Here is a 21,766-nt window from a genome sequence, read left to right on the forward strand (position 1 = left end):
GCCTGACTTCGTTAAGGGAAACGAGTCTTTGTGACGGTTTGTCTAGGCTCAGCCCAGAGAGTGGCACGTTTAGAAGGTGTGGCCCTGTTGGAGTAGGTGTGTCACTGTGGATGTGGGCTATAAGACCTTCCTCTACCTGGAAGTTAGTCTTCCACTAGCTGCCATCACATAGAGGTGCAGAACCCTCAGCTCCTCCTGCACCATGCCTGCCTGGATCCTGTCTTGTTCCTGCCTTGATGATAATGGACTGAACCTCCAAACCTCTAAGCTAAGCCCTAATTAAATGTTGTCCTTATAAGAGTTGTCTTGGTCATGGTGTCTCTTCACAGCAATAAAACCCAAACTAAGACAGTCTTAGACAATATAAAAATAAATTCTTCCTTTTAATCTCCATAAATATCAAACATCAGTCATGGGGTCATCTTCATAGAATCCCAGAAACAAAGAAGCTGTAGAGAGGAGAGTATGTATACATATCTACTTATAGTGTAGTGAAGGAAACTGATACCCACAAGATGTGACTTATACCAAGCCTGGGAGTCCAAACTGCAGCCCTGCCATCCTGAAACCAAGTTTATCACACTGGTGGTCATCTCATGCTGAAGCTTCTCTTAGAAACCAGAGAACAAGCAGGGTGAGATCTTTCCAAACTTTTGGCTCAGGCTCTTTGAGAGTACAGATTTAAACCTTGATCTACAGAGCATCAGCATGTATCATATGTGAAAGCAAACTCATTTAAATCCTCCTGCCTTGAAAGGCTTTCTTGACATTCTAGTGTTAAGGATAAATTTCCACCCCAGATATGCAAGAACAAATGCAAAACATACAAAATTTCTGTGGTTTTCTTTCTCTACCCAGGTTTTCCTTTTAAAACAGGAGGGACTTACCTGTTCAGTTGTCAAGAACCCAGTGTACAGTATATATAGTTCATTATATCTCTTTCAAATGTGTGCCACAGAGAGTGCGTTCTTCACATGTGTGTAGTACTACTGTGTGCTCTGTGACCTGGTGGTACAAACTTGCCTGTGATTTCGGGCTACATGGTGTTTGCCACGTGTGCCTGTCTCCCCGAAATGGTAACCATTTGACAGCTGCTGGTCCATTCCTGAATCTTCCTGTACTGTACTGTTTTCTCCAACAAGTGTGATCCTAACCTTACTCGGAGAAGTCACTGACCATGACCCCAGAACACCTGGAGAGTGCTGTGGTGGTGCAGGATGCTTCAGGAAAGGGGAGGACTGGTTAGCCAAGAATCATTGCGGAAAACACCCATAGACATTGCAGTTTTAAAGCCATCAGGCTCCTGAGGCCTACAGTTCCTTCCCTTTTCCACAGGATTTATTCTCTCTTCCTTCATCTTCAAGAAATAATATCCTTGTGCGACAGGCACTACAGGACCATTCACAGCAGCAGCAAGGCTGAACGCATTTCCCTTGGCTGGCCGGAAGTGCCTCCCTTTGGGGCTCCCCAGGGTCAGCGTTAAGGCAGCGTTCCATTCCCATGGCAACGCATTATTTCCAGATCCAGAAGCCCAGCTTTGGTGAGACTCGACATGGCCCGGGCACCAGCACGGGCCCGAGGTAGCAGAGGTCTGAACTGCCTAGCCGGGTGAGCGGGTAGGGAAGGTGTTTCCGGGTCGGCAAGCCAGAAGTGTTCCCCAGCTTCCAGTGCAGGGCCCCAGAAACCAGGCAGGAATGGGGCCGAGCTCCAGGGGTGTCCGCAGTTAGGAAGCAACAATAGAAAAGCAGCGAAAAATACACCCTTGGGGGTGGGGGGCACAAGGGTGGTGGTCTAGTCCAGCCAGGGTCCAGTGCAACTGCGTGGGAACTGTGTTTGGGACCTTGAGAACTCAAAACGTGAAAGAAAGTAGGACTTAGAGAAGTTAGTCCTTCTGCCCCATCCGCAACCCACCGCCCCTTTTCAGTTTTGGGTGTTCTGGATCCTGGATCAAGGAAAGTACCACAGTATTCTTCAGGGAGCGACTCGACGGTGTTACTGTTCAGTAAAGTGTGCATTAAGGCGTAGGGATGAGCTAGAGTTTGACCAATCATTATCAACCACATCCCCTCCCCCATCTTCCCACGGGGTTCACTTTGTCAACTGCTAAAAGCAGCAGCCTAAGCGGGAACGTGAGTTTTAGCCTCTAGCTCTTGACTAGAACTTCCTATTAAATAGTGGTATGGCTCCTGGAAAAGGAAGAATTTTTGATCCAGCTTTCCCGTAGCGCTGCCAAACAATATTTGGGTTGACTAGGTCATGATAGTGTTTGGATGATCCAGTAAATGTAAAAGCTGTGTCATGACAAAAGACTTTGGAGATGTAATATAAAGTAGAAGTTAGGGGAAAGAATTACAACCTTAATAAGCACCTGCAATGTCGTCTTCTGGGGAGTCTCTAATCATTGGTCTGCATAGTCTATTTGTAGAGTTATATTTAGCAATTTTAAAGTCAGTAGCATCCACCTGAGGGAAAACAGAACAACAACCGACCCCATCTGCATTCCAACTGTTAGCAATGCCACCTACTGGGACTTCTGCTTCCACCTGTAAGTACTGACAGTGCCTTGACATGGTGCCACTCGCCAGAAAGGGCAGGACTTGCCGTTTTTAAAAGAAAGCTCGAGTGAAAAGCTTTTCGTGCACTTTCCACAGAAGAGAAAGGCCCATGGCTGTGCTGTATGCTAATAATATTATGGGATAACATCCAGTTGGGTCAACAATCTCTCAAAGAGGGACGATAATTTTTTTTTCTAGTTTATGAGGAGGTTCAGGTTTACAACATTACAAATTTACAAAGCAACCTTATAACAACTCCAGTGAACCCAGTAAGATAAACATGACAAAGCCAAGGAGTAAGATTTCATGAAATAAAGAGGCAATGGACAGATAAAAGCAATTTTAGATTTACTTTTACTATTTTATGTTTTTCTGGGGTGGGGGGTATGTGAATGAAAGAGGGATGGATACCCTGGTGCTGCAGTTACACAGAATTGTAAACCACCTGCCGTGAATTCTGGGAACTAAGCTATGTCTTCTGGAAGAGTAGTGAGTGCTTCTAACAAGTCCGACTAAAAATGTTTACATCCTAATAAGCAATGCTTAGTGAGCAGATTCTGTGTGCCTGTCTCCTCACAGCATCAGGGCTGCATCGTACAGCTGCTAATCATAAATCGAAGGGAGTATAGGCAGTTTGCCCAGCGGTGCACAGCTGGTTAGTGGCGTTTAATACAGGTAGTCTATTTTTAACCACTAGCCATTTCTCTATATGGAGATCTCTTACTCTTGGCACTTTTGACATTATGAATTAGAAAACCCTTCATTTGGGAGGTTTAGAGGCATACTTTGCCTTTACCCACAGGATGCCTATAGCACTGCCTGGGTTTGTGACTAAAATATTCTTAGACATTGCCAAATATGCCGAGGAGGCAGAATCGGCCTGAAAGGAGAACCCTGCTTTGTACCAGGGTCCTCGTGTAGAAATACAGCAGAAACAACGGCTATCAACCACTTAGGCCATTTCAACTTTTCTGACAGACATAATAAAATGTGGACAGAAATAAGCATATTTCATTTTAACGCTCTCTTATTTCAGTATACATAAGATATTATATACAACTGCTAAATATTTTGCACTAACTGCTAAATATTTTATACTTTTTTTCATAGCGAGTCATAAAAATTTAGCCTGTTTTCAAGAGCACCTCAATGCTCAGTAGCTACATTTCTGGCTCACAATACCCTCCTGTGGCTAGTGGATATCTTACTGGAGAGAGATTATGTACTACATCATGAAATATCGTAAGGTTAAATGTTCTAGAACTACGAAAACACAGGACTTTAAAATATGTAGCGTTGTGAAGCTCAAGAGCCTTCTCAGCAGTGAAGAGCACCCTCTTCTAAAGTCCAATCCGTGGCTCCCACGTGACAGTTAATAGTTGTCTGTAACTTCAGCCAGGAGATCCAAACCCCCATCTGGCCTCTACATGCATGCACAAGGTGCACTGGCATACACACAGGCAAAACCCTCATGAAGTAAAAATAAATAAATCTCTTTAAAATGTAGAGTTAACAATACAGTATCATGGGGATAACCCAGTTCTTTAAATATACTACCAATCAGGATTCATATTTATGATGTCAACAGACAGAATGCGTCACAAGCCTAGGAAGGCATCGTCCGACTTACCCATTCCTTTCATTCTGACTTTCCTTTGAGATATCTCAATTGTCATGAATACTTGTCATGAGATATCTCAATTGTTATGGAAAATTGTTGTGAGATATCTCATATGTCCTGTCTCAGTTGCCAACATTATTTTATTTTATTTATTTAACTGAATGTTCAAAGCTAGCTCAGGGCTGTTCTCAAATCACCTGCAAAGACCTCATTGTTTGTCTTTTTGTTGTTGTTGTTGTTGTTGTTTGAGATTATTGTTGCAAACTGCTGCCTCGATCTCAACACAATCTCATTTAAGGCTTAAAAATATTGGAGCTTACAATTTTTTTAACATCCACACTCAGTGACTTCTCTCATGAATGAATGGATTTAACTTCTGTTCCACATCTATGAAATAAGCAGCTCAAGGAAAATTTCCTATTGAGGGAAAACTTTTCCCGTTAGCCCTTCTGGGTGTATAATCTCTTGTCACAGGTTCCCCCGCTCCTTGGCATTTAAACATTCCAAAGACGCGTGTTGTTTTTCATACATATTCTTGTTCACTGTGTAGCAAATTGTTTGAATTTACTGTGAACTAGACAGGTATTAGGATTTGAGAAATAAGCGTGACTCAGCCTCAGCCTCAGTGGGATTTACTTTTAGAAGGCCAAGAAGACTCCCTGGGGGCTCCTGAGGGGAAAGCCGTGGGGAGGGGTGATTGGAGAGGGAGGAATAAGTTAGACTATAATGTGAATTACATTTTAGTAGAAATTTGGGGAAGTTTTTGCACCTTCTTTGTAGTGTCCTTTTAGTTCTTAGAGAATTCTCACAATGTATATCCCACCCACTTTCTGACCCACCCAACTTTGTCTTCTTTAAACAAACAACTAAATGGGTGCTGAAAGATGGCTCAGCGGTTAAGAGCACTGGCTGCTCTTCCAGAGGTCCTGAGTTCAATTCCCAGCAACCACATGGTGGCTCACAACCATCTGTAATGGGATCCGATGCCCTCTTCTGGTGTGTCTGAAGATAACTACAGTGTAGCCACATAAAATAAATAAATCTTAAAAAAAAATCAAGTCCCATTTGTACTAACCGTAAACTTTTGGGTGTGTAGCCATTCACTGGAGTGACATCCTTAAAGAGAACTGACTCCCTCTCCCAGAAACCATCAGTTGCCAGTAGCAGTTCAGCTAGGGTTGAGACTTCATGCCCTCCTCCTCTCTGACTGCTGGGATTTTGCCTAACTTGAGCTTGTGCAGGTCTTGTACTTGCTATTACAATGGCTGTGAGTTGATAAATGCAGCCACCCTGTTGTGTCCAGAAAATGCTTTCGTTGTAGTCATCTACCACTTCTGGCTCTTTTTTTTTTTTTTTTTTTAATTAACTTGAATATTTCTTATATACATTTTCGAGTGTTATTCCCTTTCCCGGTTTCCGGTCAAACATCCCCTTCCCTCCCCCCCCTTCCTTATGGGTGTTCCTCCCCACCCTCCCCCTTGCCGCCCTCCCCCAACAATCTAGTTCACTGGGGTTCAGTCTTAGGGGACCCAGGGCTTCCCTTCCACTGGTGCTCTTACTAGGATATTCATTGCTACCTATGAGGTCAGAGTCCAGGGTCAGTCCATGTATAGTCTTTAGGTAGTGGCTTAGTCCCTGGAAGCTCTGGTTGCTTGGCATTGTTGTACATATGGGGTCTCGAGCCCTTCAAGCTCTTCCAGTTCTTTCTCTGATTCCTTCAACGGGGTCCTATTCTCAATTCAGTGGTTTGCTGCTGGCATACGCCTCTGTGTTTGCTGTATTCTGGCCGTGTCTCTCAGGAGCGATCTACATCCGGCTCCTGTCGGTCTGCACTTCTTTGCTCCATCCATCTTGTCTAATTGGATGGCTGTATATGCATGGGCCACATGTGGGGCAGGCTCTGAATGGGTGTTCCTTCTGTGTCTGTTTTAATCTTTGCCTCTCTATTCCCTGCCAAGGGTATTCTTGTTCCCCCTTTTAAAGAAGGAGTGAAGCATTCACATTTTGATCATCCGTCTTGAGTTTCATTTGTTCTAGGCATCTAGGGTAATTCAAGCATTTGGGCTAATAGCCACTTATCAATGAGTGCATACCATGTGTGTTTTTCTGTGATTGGGTTACCTCACTCAGGATGATATTTTCCAGTTCGGACCATTTGCCTATGAATTTCATAAAGTCATTGTTTTTGATAGCTGAGTAATATTCCATTGTGTAGATGTACCACATTTTCTGTATCCATTCCTCTGTTGAAGGGCATCTGGGTTCTTTCCAGCTTCTGGCTATTATAAATAAGGCTGCGATGAACATAGTGGAGCATGTGTCTTTGTTATATGTTGGGGCATCTTTTGGGTACATGCCCAAGAGAGGTATAGTTGGATCCTCAGGCAGTTCAATGTCCAATTTTCTGAGGAACCTCCAGACTGATTTCCAGAATGGTTGTATCAGTCTGCAACCCCACTAACAATGGAGGAGTGTTCCTCTTTCTCCCCATCCTCGCCAGCATCTGCTGTCACCTGAGTTTTTGATCTTTGCCATTCTCACTGGTGTGAGGTGAAATCTCAGGGTTGTTTTGATTTGCATTTCCCTTATGACTAAAGATGTTGAACATTTCTTTAGGTGTTTCTCAGCCATTCAGCATTCCTCAGCTGTGAATTCTTTGTTTAGCTCTGAACCCCATTTTTTAATAGGGTTATTTGTCTCCCTGCGGTCTAACTTTTTGAGTTCTTTGTATATTTTGGATATAAGGCCTCTATCTGTTGTAGGATTGGTAAAGATCTTTTCCCAATCTGTTGGTTGCCGTTTTGTCCTTACCACAGTGTCCTTTTCCTTACAGAAGCTTTGTAGTTTTATGAGATCCCATTTGTCGATTCTTGATCTTAGAGCATAAGCCATTGGTGTTTTGTTCAGGAAATTTTTTCCAGTGCCCATGTGTTCCAGATGCTTCCCTAGTTTTTCTTCTATTAGTTTGAGTGTGTCTGGTTTGATGTGGAGGTCCTTGATCCACTTGGACTTAAGCTTTGTACAGGGTGATAAGCATGGATTGATCTGCATTCTTCTACATGTTGACCTCCAGTTGAACCAGCACCATTTGCTGAAAATGCTATCTTTTTCCATTGGATGGTTTTGGCTCCTTTGTCAAAAAATCAAGTGCCCATAGGTGTGTGGGTTCATTTCTGGGTCTTCAGTTCTGTTCCATTGGTCTATCTGTCTGTCTCTGTACCAATACCATGCAGTTTTTATCACTATTGCTCTGTAATACTGCTTGAATTCAGGGATAGTGATTCCCCCTTAAGTCCTTTTATTGTTGAGGATAGTTTGAGCTATCCTGGGTTTTTTTTATTCCAGATGAATTTGCAAATTGTTCTGTCTAACTCTTTGAAGAATTGGATTGGTATTTTGTTGGGGATTGCATTGAATCTGTAGATCGCTTTTGGTAAAATGGCCATTTTTACTATATTAATCCTGCCAATCCATGAGCATGGAAGATCTTTCCATCTTCTGAGGTCTTCTTCAATTTCTTTCTTCAGAGTCTTGAAGTTCTTGTTGTACAGATCTTTCACTTGCTTGGTTAAAGTCACACCGAGGTACTTTATATTATTTGGGTCTATTATGAAGGGTGTCGTTTCCCTAATTTCTTTCTCGGCTTGTTTCTCTTTTGTGTAGAGGAAGGCTACTGATTTATTTGAGTTAATTTTATACCCAGCCACTTTGCTGAAGTTGTTTATCAGCTTTAGTAGTTCTCTGGTGGAACTTTTGGGATCACTTAAATATACTATCATATCATCTGCAAATAGTGATATTTTGACTTCTTCTTTTCCGATCTGTATCCCCTTGACCTCCTTTTTTTGTCTGATTGCTCTGGCTAGAACTTCAAGAACTATATTGAATAAGTAGGGAGAGAGTGGGCAGCCTTGTCTAGTCCCTGATTTTAATGGGATTGCTTCAAGTTTCTCTCCATTTAGTTTAATGTTAGCAACTGGTTTGCGTATATGGCTTTTACTATGTTCAGGTATGGGCCTTGAATTCCTATTCTTTCCAGGACTTTTATCATGAAGGGGTGTTGAATTTTGTCAAATGCTTTCTCAGCATCTAATGAAATGATCATGTGGTTTTGTTCTTTGAGTTTGTTTATATAATGGATCACGTTGGTGGTTTTCCGTATATTAAACCATCCCTGCATGCCTGGGATGAAGCCTACTTGATCATGGTGGATGATTGTTTTGATGCGCTCTTGGATTCGGTTCGCCAGAATTTTATTGAGTATTTTTGCGTCCATATTCATAAGGGAAATTGGTCTGAAGTTCTCTTTCTTTGTTGGGTCTTTGTGTGGTTTAGGTATAAGAGTAATTGTGGCTTCATAGAAGGAATTCGGTAGTGCTCCATCTGTTTCAATTTTGTGGAATAGTTTGGATAATATTGGTATGAGGTCTTCTATGAAGGTCTGATAGAATTCTGCACTAAACCCGTCTGGACCTGGGCTCTTTTTGGTTGGGAGACCTTTAATGACTGCTTCTATTTCTTTAGGAGTTATGGGGTTGTTTAACTGGTTTATCTGTTCCTGATTTAACTTCGTACCTGGTATCTGTCTAGGAAATTGTCCATTTCCTGCAGATTTTCAAGTTTTGTTGAATATAGGCTTTATAGTAAGATCTGATGATTTTTTGAATTTCCTCTGAATCTGTAGTTATGTCTCCTTTTCATTTCTGATTTTGTTAATTTGGATACACTCTGTGTCCTCTCATTAGTCTGGCTAAGGGTTTATCTATCTTGTTGATTTTCTCAAAGAACCAACTTTTTGGTTCTGTTGATTCTTTCTATGGTCCTTTTTGTTTCTACTTGGTTGATTTCAGCTCTGAGTTTGATTATTTCCTGCCTTCTACCCTCCTGGGTGTATTTGCTTCTTTTTGTTCTAGAGCTTTTAGGTGTGCTGTCAAGCTGCTGACATATGCTCTTTTCCTGTTTCTTTTCTGCAGGCACTCAGCGCTATGAGTTTTCCTCTTAGCACAGCTTTCATTGTGTCCCATAAGTTTGGGTATGTTGTACCTTCATTTTCATTAAATTCTAAAAGTCTTTAATTTCTTTCTTTATTTCTTCCTTGACCAGGTTATCATTGAGTAGAGCATTGTTCCATTTCCACGTATATGTGGGCATTCTTCCCTTATTGATATTGAAGACCAGTTTTAGGCCGTGGTGGTCCGATATCACGCATGGGATTATTTCTATCTTTCTGTACCTGTTGAGGCCCGTTTTTTGACCAATTATATGGTCAATTTTGGAGAAAGTACCATGAGGAGCTGAGAAGAAGGTATATCCTTTTGCTTTAGGATAGAATGTTCTGTAAATATCTGTTAAGTCCATTTGGCTCATGACTTCTCTTAGTCTGTCTACGTCTCTGTTTAATTTCTGTTTCCATGATCTGTCCATTGATGAGAGTGGGGTGTTGAAGTCTCCTACTATTATTGTGTGAGGTGCAGTGTGTGTTTTGAGCTTTAGTAAGGTTTCTTTTACGTATGTAGGTGCCCTTGTATTTGGGGCATAGATATTTAGGATTGAGAGTTCATCTTGGTGGATTTTTCCTTTGATGAATATGAAGTGTACTTCCTTATCTTTTTTGATGAATTTTAGTTGGAAATTGATTTTATTTGATATTAGAATGGCTACTCCAGCTTGCTTCTTCTGACCATTTGCTTGCAAAGTTGTTTTCCAGCCTTTCACTCTGAGGTAGTGTCTGTCTTTGTCTCTGAGGTCTCTGAGGTGAATGTTTCCTCATGTAGGCCAGTTTTTTTTTTTTTTTTTTTTTTTGATTCTTTTTTTGAGAACCCAGGGCCTCCTTCCTAGGCAAGCGCTCTACCACTGAGCTATCCAGTTTGTTAATCTATGTCTTTTTATTGGGGAGTTGAGGCCATTGATGTTGAGAGATATTAAGGAATAGTGATTATTGCTTCCTGTTATATTCATATTTGGATTGAGGTTATGTTTGTGTGCTTTTCTTCTCTTTGTTTTGTTGCCAAGACGATTAGTTTCTTGTTTCTTCTAGGGTATAGCTTGCCTCCTTATGTTGGGCTTTACCATTTATTATCCTTTGTAGTGCTGGATTTGTAGAAAGATATTGTGTAAATTTGGTTTTGTCATGGAATATCTTGGTTTCTCCATCTATGTTAATTGAGAGTTTTGCAGGATACAGTAACCTGGGCTGGCATTTGTGTTCTCTTAGGGTCTGTATGACATCTGTCCAGCATCTTCTGGCTTTCATAGTTTCTGGTGAAAAGTCTGCCAGAAAGTCTGATAGGTCTGCCTTTATATGTTACTTGACCTTTTTCCCTTACTGCTTTTAATATTCTTTCTTCATTTTGTGCGTTTGGTGTTTTGACTATTATGTGACGGGAGGTGTTTCTTTTCTGGTCCAATCTATTTGGAGTTCTGTAGGCTTCTTGTATGCCTACGGGTATCTCTTTTTTTAGGTTAGGGAAGTTTTCTTCTATGATTTTGTTGAAGATATTTACTGGTCCTTTGAGCTGGGAGTCTTCACTCTGTTCTATACCTATTATCCTTAGGTTTGATCTTCTCATTGTGTCCTGGATTTCCTGTATGTTTTGGACCAGTAGTTTTTTCCGCTTTACATTGTCTTTGACAGTTGAGTCAATGATTTCTATGGAATCTTCTGCTCCTGAGATTCTCTCTTCCATCTCTTGTATTCTGTTGGTGAAGCTCGTATCTACAGCTCCTTGTCTCTTCTTTTGGTTTTCTATATCCAGGGTTGTTTCCATGTGTTCTAAAAATATGGAACGCTTCACGAATTTGCGTGTCATCCTTGCGCAGGGGCCATGCTAATCTTCTCTGTATCGTTCCAATTTTTAGTATATGTGCTGCCGAAGCGAGCACCACTTCTGGCTCTTAAAGTCTTTCCACTCTCACTTCTGAAATGATCCCTGAGTTTTTGGGAGGAGGAGTGTAAAACACATTAGTTACTTTTCTATTGCTGTGGTAAGACTCGATGATTAAGGCACCTTAAACAGAAAGAGTTTATTGGGAGCCTACAGGTTCAGAGGGTGAGTCCATGACTGTCATGGCAGGGAGCATGGCTGTAGGCAGGCATGCGTGGTGCTGGGACAGCAACCAAGAGTGTGCATCTTGACCACAACCATGAAGCAGAGAGAGCTAACTGACAATGACATAGATTTTGAAACCTCAAAGCCCACCCCCTAGTGACACAACTTTTCCAAAGCCATACTTCCTAATCCTTCCCAAATAGTTCATTAACTAGGGACCAACCTTCAAATATATGAGCCTATGGGGCCCATTCTCAATAGCCCATAATGTTTGCAGATCTACAGGGCTTCACTGGTCAACAATTCCAAAAGAAGTAGCCCATTTATGACCCTCAGATTTAATAAAAACATTGTCACCCCCCGTCATAGGTAACTCCATTTAAATTCACCTTATCACATGATCCAGCCATATAGCCTATGGGATTGTATAATCATACTTCAGAGATAGCTGCTAATTTATGTTCATTGCTCCTCTACTCACAATATCCAGGAAGTGAGCACAGCTTTGATGTCCATTGGCTGATGAATCAATAATAAAGATGTAATACACTTACACAATGGAATGTCATTCAGTTGTTCAGAAAATAGAATTATGAAATTCACAGGTATATGAATGGAACTAGAAACAGTCATTCTGAGTGAGGAAACCCAGACCCAGAAAATAGAAATGTCATGCCTTCTCTCATTTGTGGATATTAGCTTTGGATCTTCAATTATGTATGTTTCCCTTGTAATACCCAAAGATGTCAGGAAATTGGTACGAGGCCATGGAGAAGAGCTTTTGAGAAGGGAGAGAGAGAACCTATGGTAGTAAGGAAAGCAACAGAACAGAAAGGGTTAAATGAGCATGGGGAGGGAAATGGTAGGACAAGGTAGGGCATATGGAGAAGGATAAAAGAACATTAAAGAGCTTTTGAAAAGGGCACAGAGAAACCTACCAATGGAGAATCCTCTTAAAGTACATATGATACACATATAGAGTTGAAGTGAACTGCTTTGGTCACTGCTTCTGAGAGAGATTTCCTAGCAGATGTCCAGGCTGTGTATAGAAGGAAAGTAGGACATTCAGTAGACGGATGAGAGCCCACTCCATCACTTGCTTTTCAAACACCAGCCTTTCTCATGGTCTACTAAAAGCATGTTCATCTAGGGCAAGTTCAGTCCTCCCTGACCTGACTTGAAGTATTCCTCTCGCCACATGATCTGGCATGCCTGCTTGTCTCTGGGTATGTCATTTGAAAGGAGATTCTGGCTTTTGTGTAAATTTTCAAATTTGGCGTAAAAGATAACACTTGACCTTTCTTTTCCTGTCATACCTTCCTCAACTCCCCCCTTTAAAAAAAGCAGTAAATATGAATTACCCAAGTAATCAGTGTTAAAGGTTAGTTTTTTTGAGACAATCTTGTTTTGGAGCCCATACTGGTCTTGAACTCATAATTCTGCTTGAGTCTCCTGGGATTATAGGTAGGAGTCCCTACAATTGCTTAAGCATGACAAACTTCAAAAGTTTTCAGTGTCTGAATTCTTAAAAGGCATTGTGAATACAAAAATGATTCCTCGGGAGACATTTCTAAGTATTATTCCTCTTACGATGCCAGAATTCGGTTTATTCCAGATCACTCTAATTTTTCTGGTGATGTTAGGATCTTCTCTTTTTTCTCTGTGTACTCCTCTCATTACCCACTTCACAACTGCTATCAGCCTGGCCATCAGAAGTGGTTATCTAGATCATAGGTGAGTATGCATGTGGTTGTTTGTGGAGAATTTGCGGCTTGGTTCTTTCTTTCTTACCACATTGATTTCTATTTCTAATACAACAAAAGAGCCTCTTGCTTCTCAGTCCACACTTGACCTAGCACGTAGTTCTCTCTTGCCAAAAGCTGCATTCTCTCTGGTTGATTACAAATTCCAGGTTGATGATTTTTAGATATACGAAAGGGGAGCTGTGAAGTCAGCTGGCCTGCACATACTAGTCCCCGCCCCCAAGTTTACTGTATTAGTCCCTTCCCGTGTCTTGGATCTTAACTGTAGGATCTTCAAGACCTAACTCAACACTCTCATTGCTGTAGATATAGAAACCAAATCATGGAGCCAATAGCAGAAATAACAGTGAACATTAAGGAAGCACTTGCAAAGTGTGGCTCACTGAGACAGTGATTTATGGCATCACCTCTGCTAGTCCTTTCTAATGACAGTAAGCAGGTGTTCGCTTTAACCCACATTTACAGAGAAGCCGTTTACATAATGACTTATGTAAGGTGACCTAGCTTACCAGCAGAGGGTCCGAAGGCCGTGATTCTAACGCAAGGTGACATGTCTACCAGATGTTTACTTTGAGCTCCCAGATGGCTGTCTTCAATGCTGGGTCTTGAGGGTAGCGTGTGTTTACCGTATATCCTTATTTCACCTGAACTTAGAAAGCAAGTTACTAGCCGGAGCTGTGGACACTGTAGCTACTGTTGTGTCTTTTGGAGAATCCTGATCCGTGCCCCTCTTCTGCCCTCAGGTCACAGCAAACCAGAATCCCAACACAAGAAACAGATGACTTGTTCACTACTTGTCAATTCGGAGAGACTGAGGAAGACACTGCATTTGAGGAAGCAGAGACCATTGACTGTTTGTCTATTCCAAAACAGAAGTTAGCTCAGTCCCAGAAGAAGATTAATCAATTCATTAATGAGAAAATGGTAAACAAACAAAATCTGTGCTGGGTTTAGGTTGCCATTTATAAGTGTGCACGTGACAGCAGATAGCCTACCTTTACTACAGGGTGAAGCATGTGAGGAGAATGTAATGTGTTGTAACCCGGAGAGAACATAGCAGAGGACAGTTTGGGAGCCAGCCTACCCTCCAGCTCTCCTCTTCATTGTTTGGTCTTCACAGGAAGGCTTATGCTTTTAACTTTTAACCAAGTCTTTAACTAAAAATTCAGTGTTTGCCATATCCAGTTGCTGTTTGGTTAGCCTTATTTGAAAAGTCTCTTAATCCTTATAGCAAGATTTTAACATGATCCTTGAGTGAGAAGAGGGTCAGGATAGTGAAGCAGGAGAATGGTGGTGGTCAAGGAGACACTTGTTGTAGGTAGAATGCTATGGCCACAATAGAATGAATCAAAGCATGAGAAACAAGGCAGAGGTGAGCAGCCAGGTGAAGGTCCCAAGCATTTCTAAAGCTGAGTCAAAAACTTGGGGCTCCAGATCTCTGAATGAACATAAAGACAAAGTGTCTAAAATCTAAGATCTTGAGATAGCAACACATTGGCTTTCCTCATTAAGACATAGCCACCAGCCTGCTACAGACTGTAATTTATCAACAGAGAGGTTCCTACACTGACTTCCAGCCATTCATGGCCAAAGGAAAGTGATTCTCAAGTATGTATGAGGAAAACGGAGAGGACTCAGAGAAGGCTGAGAAGGCCCTTAGAAGCAAACAATGTCTATGCCTCTAAGGGATATCTGTAAGCCTGCCTCTGAAAACTGTCCGGAGAACTTTGAGTCGACAATCACCACAGCTTAGATCTTCCTCAGTTCACACATGCATTCTGGAAATATCAGTTCTGACAACACAGATGTGCCACCTTCAACACCGTGCAAGCGTATGTCTTTGCTTTCTCTTACTGTTACCATGACCAAAAGCAACATGGGAAGAAACAGTTTCTTTGGCTTATACTTGTAACAGCCCATCACTGGGGAAGTCAAGGCAGGAACCCAAGCAGGGGCACAGGCAGCAACCATGGAGAAAACGTGCTTTCTAGTTTGCTCTCTTTCATGCCCAGCTAGCTTTCTTATAGACTCTAGACTCACCTGCCTAGGCCTTTTCTGCCCACCGTGGGCTGGGCCCTCCTGCATCAATTAGCAATCAAGACAGTTCTCCACAGACATGCACAAGAGGCCATTCTGTTCTGAGCAGTCCCCAACTGAGAGCAGCTCTTCCCAGTTGGAAAATCCTTAGCCAGTTTAGATAATGGAAATATTTATATCGTAGGAGTTATATGTCACAGTGCTGAAGGACAAGATACTGCCATAAGCCACCGTGGAGGTGTGGCTTCTAAAGCACACACTAGTTGTGTCTTCTTCCCTGGGGCAAGGAGTGTATGGTGTAAATTCATACTGTTAAGGGCCAGCCAGTCTAAATCAGAGCTTCTGGGAGTTCTGGTATTTTGTTTTCTACTGAAAATAGAACTTAATGTTTGCTAAGGCTAGCACATAATGAACTCTGACATAATGAATGCTGACTGCATTTTTCTGAAGTATTGGGAAATGCCCCTTGCCTGTGGCTTGCATCCTTAGATGCAGATGAAGTACCTGGGTAAAGAAGAAAATGTGGGAGCCAGGAGGAGGCAGTCTGTGGACCCATATGAAGTGTTACAGTATTTTAAGTGGAATATAATTAGATCACTTTTAACAAATTTGGATCATGTGGACATGACCTAGTTATTTTCTTACAATAACTCTTTTAGATAGATAGGCTCCCAAATTTCAGGAAAGGAAACTGGGATCTCAGTGAGTACCCCCAAAGCATCACATAGCCAGAGAACATCACAATAGTGCTAGAACTCCAGCTCTTGATCCTTTAAAGTGGTATTCCATTCCACCTGGAAACTGATTTCTGGATTTGTTGACCACAGTAGCCAGTGAATGACTATGTGAAGTCACTAAAATGATGGCAACATATGCATTTCATCATTTCTAGAGCTGTCTGCTCAGCTCTTTGCCTTACTCTATCCTTATTCCAAAAGACGATCCACTCATTGGATGCTGAACACACATCCTTGGTGCACAGACTTTAAACAGTGACTATGAAGGGTAATATCTCTCTCTCTCTCTCTCTCTCTCTCTCTCTCTCTCTCTCTCATTCTTTCTCTCTCTCATTATCTCTCATTCTCTTTCTCATCTCATTCTCTCTCTCTCTCCTCCTCCTCCTCCTCCTCCTCCTCCTCCTCCTCCCCTCCTCCTCCTCCTCCTCCTCCTCCTCCCTCACTCTCTTTCTCAGACAGGGTCTCACTGTACAGCTCTGGCTGTCTTGGAACTTACTATGCAGACCAGGCTGACCCTTAACTCGTAGAGATGTAGCTGCCTCTGCCTCTGCCTCTGCCTCCTGCCTGCCTCTGCCTCTGCCTCCTGCCTCTGCCTCTGCCTCTGCCTCTGCCTCTGCCTCTGCCTCTGCCTCTGCCTCTGCCTCTGCCTCTGCCTCTGCCTCTGCCTCTGCCTCTGCCTCTGCCTCTGCCTCTGCCTCTGCCTCTGCATCCCAAATGCTGAGATTAAAGGTGTGAATAACCAAGTCCAACTGGACTAAACTTCTTATGGAAGTTATAGTCTGTTTGGGGAGGTGGATAGTAAACAAACCAGATGCAATATCATATGGGGGTACTGTGGATGAAAATAAGACAGACAAGGATTGGTGAGTGGCTCTTTTAGAACAGTAGACAAGGATAGCCTGTGAGGAGAGCAAAGCAAAAGTAAAGAGAGAGATCAAAGTACTCAAAAAGGCATCACAAGCAGGCATCCTACAGCGGAAATTATTCTGCCCCATTCAGGATTCATCTGGACAGTGCGCATGTAGCAGAAGAAAGGTGAGAAATAAACAAGTTAGCGCACAGTCATAAGATTAGTGTAGGTCATCCAAGCAGAGCTGTGCAGGCCATGGTAATCGTTTTGGATTTAATTTAAAATACGAAGAATAATTTATACAGGACAGTCACATAATCTAATTATACTTTTAAAAGATTATGCTACCACATAGAATGTTCAAAAGCATTTAATCCTATAATAATTATAGTAAAGTACTTGATCACTTGGAGGATGCTAACAAATGAACTTATTCTGAAAGTTGGTAGACAAAGAGAAAGAATGATCATGTGTCCTGCCTTTCCACCACAAACTGCTCTATGGGGTAGCCAGAAATTAGGTGGGGGAAATTTGTTTTATTTTTATTGGTGTGTGTGTGTGTGTGTGTGTGTGTGTGTGTGTGTGTGTGTGTGTGGTGTGAATCATGGTACACATCTAGAGAGCAGAGAAGAATATTGTAGAAACAGGGGTCCTCTTTCCACTCTTACATGAGATCCACAGATCGAACCTTAGATCACTAGGCTTGCCGTCTTAGGCAGCCAGTGCCCATACTACTCAGCCATCTCACCAGAGAAGTATCCTAGCTAACATGAGGGAGCAGCGGAGAATGAGGAAATTATTAGTTGTACTCTGTTATGAATGGAACTATGCATGTGTGCTAGCAGTCAGGAAACAAGACAAGCAAGCATTACCTTCTGATAGACAATCATGCCATGCTTATAAAGTAGTTGTACTTTTTTTTTAAGATAAGGGCATGGTAGCACTCACCACTTAGGAAGGAGGAGGAGAATCAGAACTTTAAGATCAGCCTGAGCTATATAGCAAAACTGTCTGAAATACCAAACAACAATAAAAACAAATCCTCAAAAACGTCAAAATATTAGGTTTATGACACTATTTGATATTAAGAAATCACTGCTAACATTTGGTGAAATGATTTTATAGTTGTTTCTAATCTCACATCTTTTAGACATATTAATAGATGAAATAATAAAGACTTTCTTCAGTGTAATAGAAGGTAAGGGTATAAAGGAAGGAGTCTAGGCTTTCATAGGACTCACAGTACAAGATACAGGAAACTGAGGAAGACATGTGCCTCACTCTCTAATCGTAATGAAAGTCTTCCATGACGAAGTGCTAAAGGAAGCTCTCTGGCTATTGGAAGAACATGGAGGACCAATGTGGCAGTAGTTAGGAGAGTGAACTGTTGAGTCACATGAAAGACAGGGGTGGTTGAGAGACTCAAAGTGGAAATGAGAAGAACTTGGTTTCAGGATATACAGAGAAGGTGAGGCCAAGCAGACTCAGTGTGATGAGAGAGGACAAGAATACCATGCCAGTGCCATCCTACCCTCTAGTGGGCCCCAGCCTGTCTTCCATTCCCTAAAACACCTTTCCCCTCTTTGCAGAGTACCAAAGCAAACAAGGAGCTGATTCGGTGTTTCATCCTCTCTCAGATTGTTTTTGGGAAAGAACACTGGAAATGTGCACAGGCTTTAGCCAATCTGGCTTATGGTTACCTGACACTGAGAGGTACTTGGTTTCCCCAGCCAGATTTTGACGGGCCAGCCTATGAGACCAAACTTAGCCATCCCCTGGGGGTCTAGGATGACTGGGGGGACCCCCTCATAACTTCACACCACACCTTATAAAGAGAAAGTGGGGAGACCATGGGCAAAGGAGATCGTGTACCTTAGTGATAAAGAGGATGATGATGACAAGTTATTGAATGTTCACTGTGTGCCAAGGTAGTCTTTTTTTAGTCCTCATAAATCACTTGAAGACCACCAGGTGGTGATAGTATATGCCTTTAATCTGTTAGAGGCCAACAGATCTCTGAGGTCACCTGGACTACCTCTGGTGGTCCACAGAGTGAGTTCTAGGACAGCCATGACTACACAGGAAAACCCTATACGGATACCCTGCTCTGGTACGGGTTGCCAGTTGGAATCTGTTTGCTGAAACTGGAACCTAAGTAAAAGTTCTGAGTTCAGAACTTTTTAGTAAGAGCTCAATAAATATCTTCAATGGGTTGAGGCACTTCTGAAACAAGGGCAAGTGGGAACTGGGAAGTGGACATTCTATATGAAACTCCATTTTCAGAACGTTGTATGCTCTCTTCAGACCTGAAGGGTCAGAGCCCTTACTGAAAGCTGAATAAAACTTTCCTCCCCATGTGCTTCTGGTTATGATGTTTAGCCACCAGTGGAAAGCAAACTAGGATAGTTGGCCACTGAAAAGTAGGTCTGCAGCTAGAAGATGAGTTGGGGTGAGCAGTTGAAAGTAGCAATGGAAGCCATCGGATTAGACAAGCTGGATCAGGAAAGAGGGCAGAGGACATGAGAGCAGAAAGCAAGGGTGTTAGGAATGGGCAGCAGGAGAGGAGGCAGAAAACAAAATGGAAGGGCTGTGTCCTGGAAGGACACAGGGTTTGCACAGGAAGTGTGGTCTGTCTTGGTAGGGGCAGTTTGGTAGTCAGTGGTCAAATAAGGTCAAGGCTGGGGACCCAGTAGAGTTGGAAGTTGGGTCACTGTTATGGATAAAAGCTCTGTCTGGGCCATGGGAAAGCCCAGATTCATAGTCACTACCCAACAGACTATCTGACTAGAATTCAGACTTGAGGAGACATCCGGTATGAAGGGGAAGGATGAGTTGTCTGATCTTAGAATAATGCCAGAGGCTGTTTCTTATGGTGTGAGTGGAAAATATTCATGGCCGGGCTACTCAAGAAGTGTGCCCCATGTCTGTTTGCATTGTCAATCACACGTTGACTTTGAGTTTTATCTTTCCAGTTCCATTCAGAGCTGAGTCTAAATAAGTAAGGGGGTGATCTCACAAAACATGGTTTTGACAGCCTTTTCTCTGAAATTCACGGTTCACCCTGATACATGAGTGGAAAACTACATCTGAGATAAAAAAACTTAGAAGAATGAAAATTCTATGAAGGGTTTTGTTTGTGTTTCTCTAGATGGTAGAATTTTCTAGTTACAAAGAAGCACCTAGACTTGAAACCTGAGTTCCTGGCACTGAACCAAGAGTTTTTCTAGAATACACTAATTATGACCTTTCTTTGGGAGTAGGCCCATATCTCAGATTTCAGCTGTAGTCTTTAGTCTCTCTTTAAGCTTTTCCTAGCGTTTGGCCCTTGCACTAGAACAACAAATCTTTCAATGTTATAGACCTTTGAAAGGGATAAAGGACCATCTCGGATACTTCTGTTGCTATTAATCCTGTATACTGTTAAAATGGACAGATGGACAGACTGTATGAACAGCCTGCTGCAGGGAAGGAGGGAGCATCCACAAGTGTGTTCAGACCTGGCTGCACATGTGCAAGTTTCACAGAGATCAGACCCACTTTCTTCATTTTCCTCTGTGTACATTCCTGCATTGGAATGTGCATGTCGACACCAAAATCTCTCAATGAACAGCCCATTGTTAAATATTCTGTGAGAAATTTATACATACAAAAGAAATACCAGGAAGAGCACACTGAGAATAGAATGGGTCTACACTCTGAGGTGAAGCCACCCAGAGACCTATGATTGCAGGCATGTAAGATCAGGGTGATCTAAAGAAAAGCCCTTGGAAAGGTTGAATAAAGTCATTCCTGGCTGAGGCAGCAAATAGTAGATGTTGTGCGCACGTGCGTGCGTGTGTGGCACCCATGCTTTCAAGAAAACATATAGGTCTTCTTGTTGTGCAAGACTGGTATCCGGTTGATTGCAGTTTGCAGAGTCCACCACGGAGTCAGAGCAGATGCGGGAGGGACAGACACAGGTTGCAGGAAACCTTCACTCTGAGGATGGCCTCAGAGACAGCATTGAAAGAATAGTCGAGACTGAGGCGATTAACACAGAAAAGTCATAGAAACAGAAGGTGGATCTACAGTCCTTCCCCACCTGGACCAGATAGTTGTACCTATCTTACTACAGGGACTTGCTGTGCTTGCAAAGGAAAGACCAAATCCCATCGAGTTTGCAGCATCTTATCTTTAAAAAAACAAGGCACAGTTTAAAGATCAAAATTGATCTCTTGGGAAGGAAAGAAACATTTGGTTGCTACTGTAGATTTTATGATTACGAGGCAGCTTTCGTTGCCATGATTGCCTCCCCACTCTGGAAGTCTAAGAAGCTTCAGGACCACAGAACCCACTTCTGGAGTTGCAGAAGAGAGCAGATCACTGTCTGATCTAATCACCATACTTATTTAATGAGTATCATCCGGGCAAATTTTTTTTGCTCAGATTGTCTTTTGACTTTGTTCCTAAAAACATCTTCAACATAAACTGTTAAAAACACCTTAAAAAACAACAGAACAAAAGAAAGCATATTGGAAATGAATAGGGTGTGGTTGGCAGAAGAAAACATGTTGTGGGAGGCAACATTCTAGTGAAAGACCTGGGCAGAGTTGAAGGCTTAGCAAAGCAATGAGCAGCATCTGTTTAGATAGCTGGGAAATTATCTATCTACGCATGATATGGAGCAGGAGGATGAACTTGGAATGGAGAATGTGCTGGGCAGATAGAAAAGCATGGTGCTTAAACATGGGCCGAGAACTTTGTGCTGATATAGGATGGTTGCTGCAAGCTGATGAAAATATCTCAGCATCCCTTTAACAAAACTCATCCCGCACTGATAGTTGAATGGAAACTAAGTTATCTGGATCTAATACTAAGGCTAAACCTAGAATGAATGGACAGAAAAAGTAAGGATTCAGGAATCCATGAGAAAAAGATAATTTTAGAATCAAGTCCCACTCCCAGAAATCTTTTCCAAGTGCCCTCTTAGAACGACATAGAGATAAGGCTATTTTTGAAGACTGCTTATGGCAGGAAATGTGATAAACAACAAAGAATTTGTCAATGGAGAACAGGAGTGCAAACACAAAGGGAGTATGATTGGTTAAAGAGCACGAGGGACCTCTGTATACAACCAGGGAAATATCTAAAGGCATCTGTAGGGAAACGGGAATC

At 42.2% G+C, this 21,766-nt stretch overlaps 1 protein-coding gene, 1 non-coding gene and 1 pseudogene across 2 annotated transcripts in view; 2 read left to right on the forward strand and 1 right to left on the reverse strand.

Moving 5' to 3' along the window:
• The first annotated feature begins 596 nt into the window (after positions 1-596).
• The window catches only part of Ttc23l (tetratricopeptide repeat domain 23 like), a 63,431-nt gene continuing 42,261 nt past the window's right edge, over positions 597-21,766 (forward strand). The window contains exons 1-4 of the mRNA XM_032897026.1: positions 597-634; positions 1,522-1,608; positions 13,732-13,912; positions 18,202-18,325. Coding sequence (XP_032752917.1) covers positions 597-634; positions 1,522-1,608; positions 13,732-13,912; positions 18,202-18,325 — 430 coding nt within the window. The remainder of the gene's footprint in view (positions 635-1,521; positions 1,609-13,731; positions 13,913-18,201; positions 18,326-21,766) is intronic.
• Positions 10,951-11,058, reverse strand: LOC116897396. The gene has a single exon (XR_004387440.1). It is a non-coding gene; the product is annotated as a U6 spliceosomal RNA (small nuclear RNA).
• On the forward strand, positions 19,427-20,822 carry LOC116895183 (annotated as a pseudogene).

This window comes from Rattus rattus, chromosome 3 (assembly GCF_011064425.1).
Source record: "Rattus rattus isolate New Zealand chromosome 3, Rrattus_CSIRO_v1, whole genome shotgun sequence".
Taxonomy (NCBI): domain Eukaryota; kingdom Metazoa; phylum Chordata; class Mammalia; order Rodentia; family Muridae; genus Rattus; species Rattus rattus.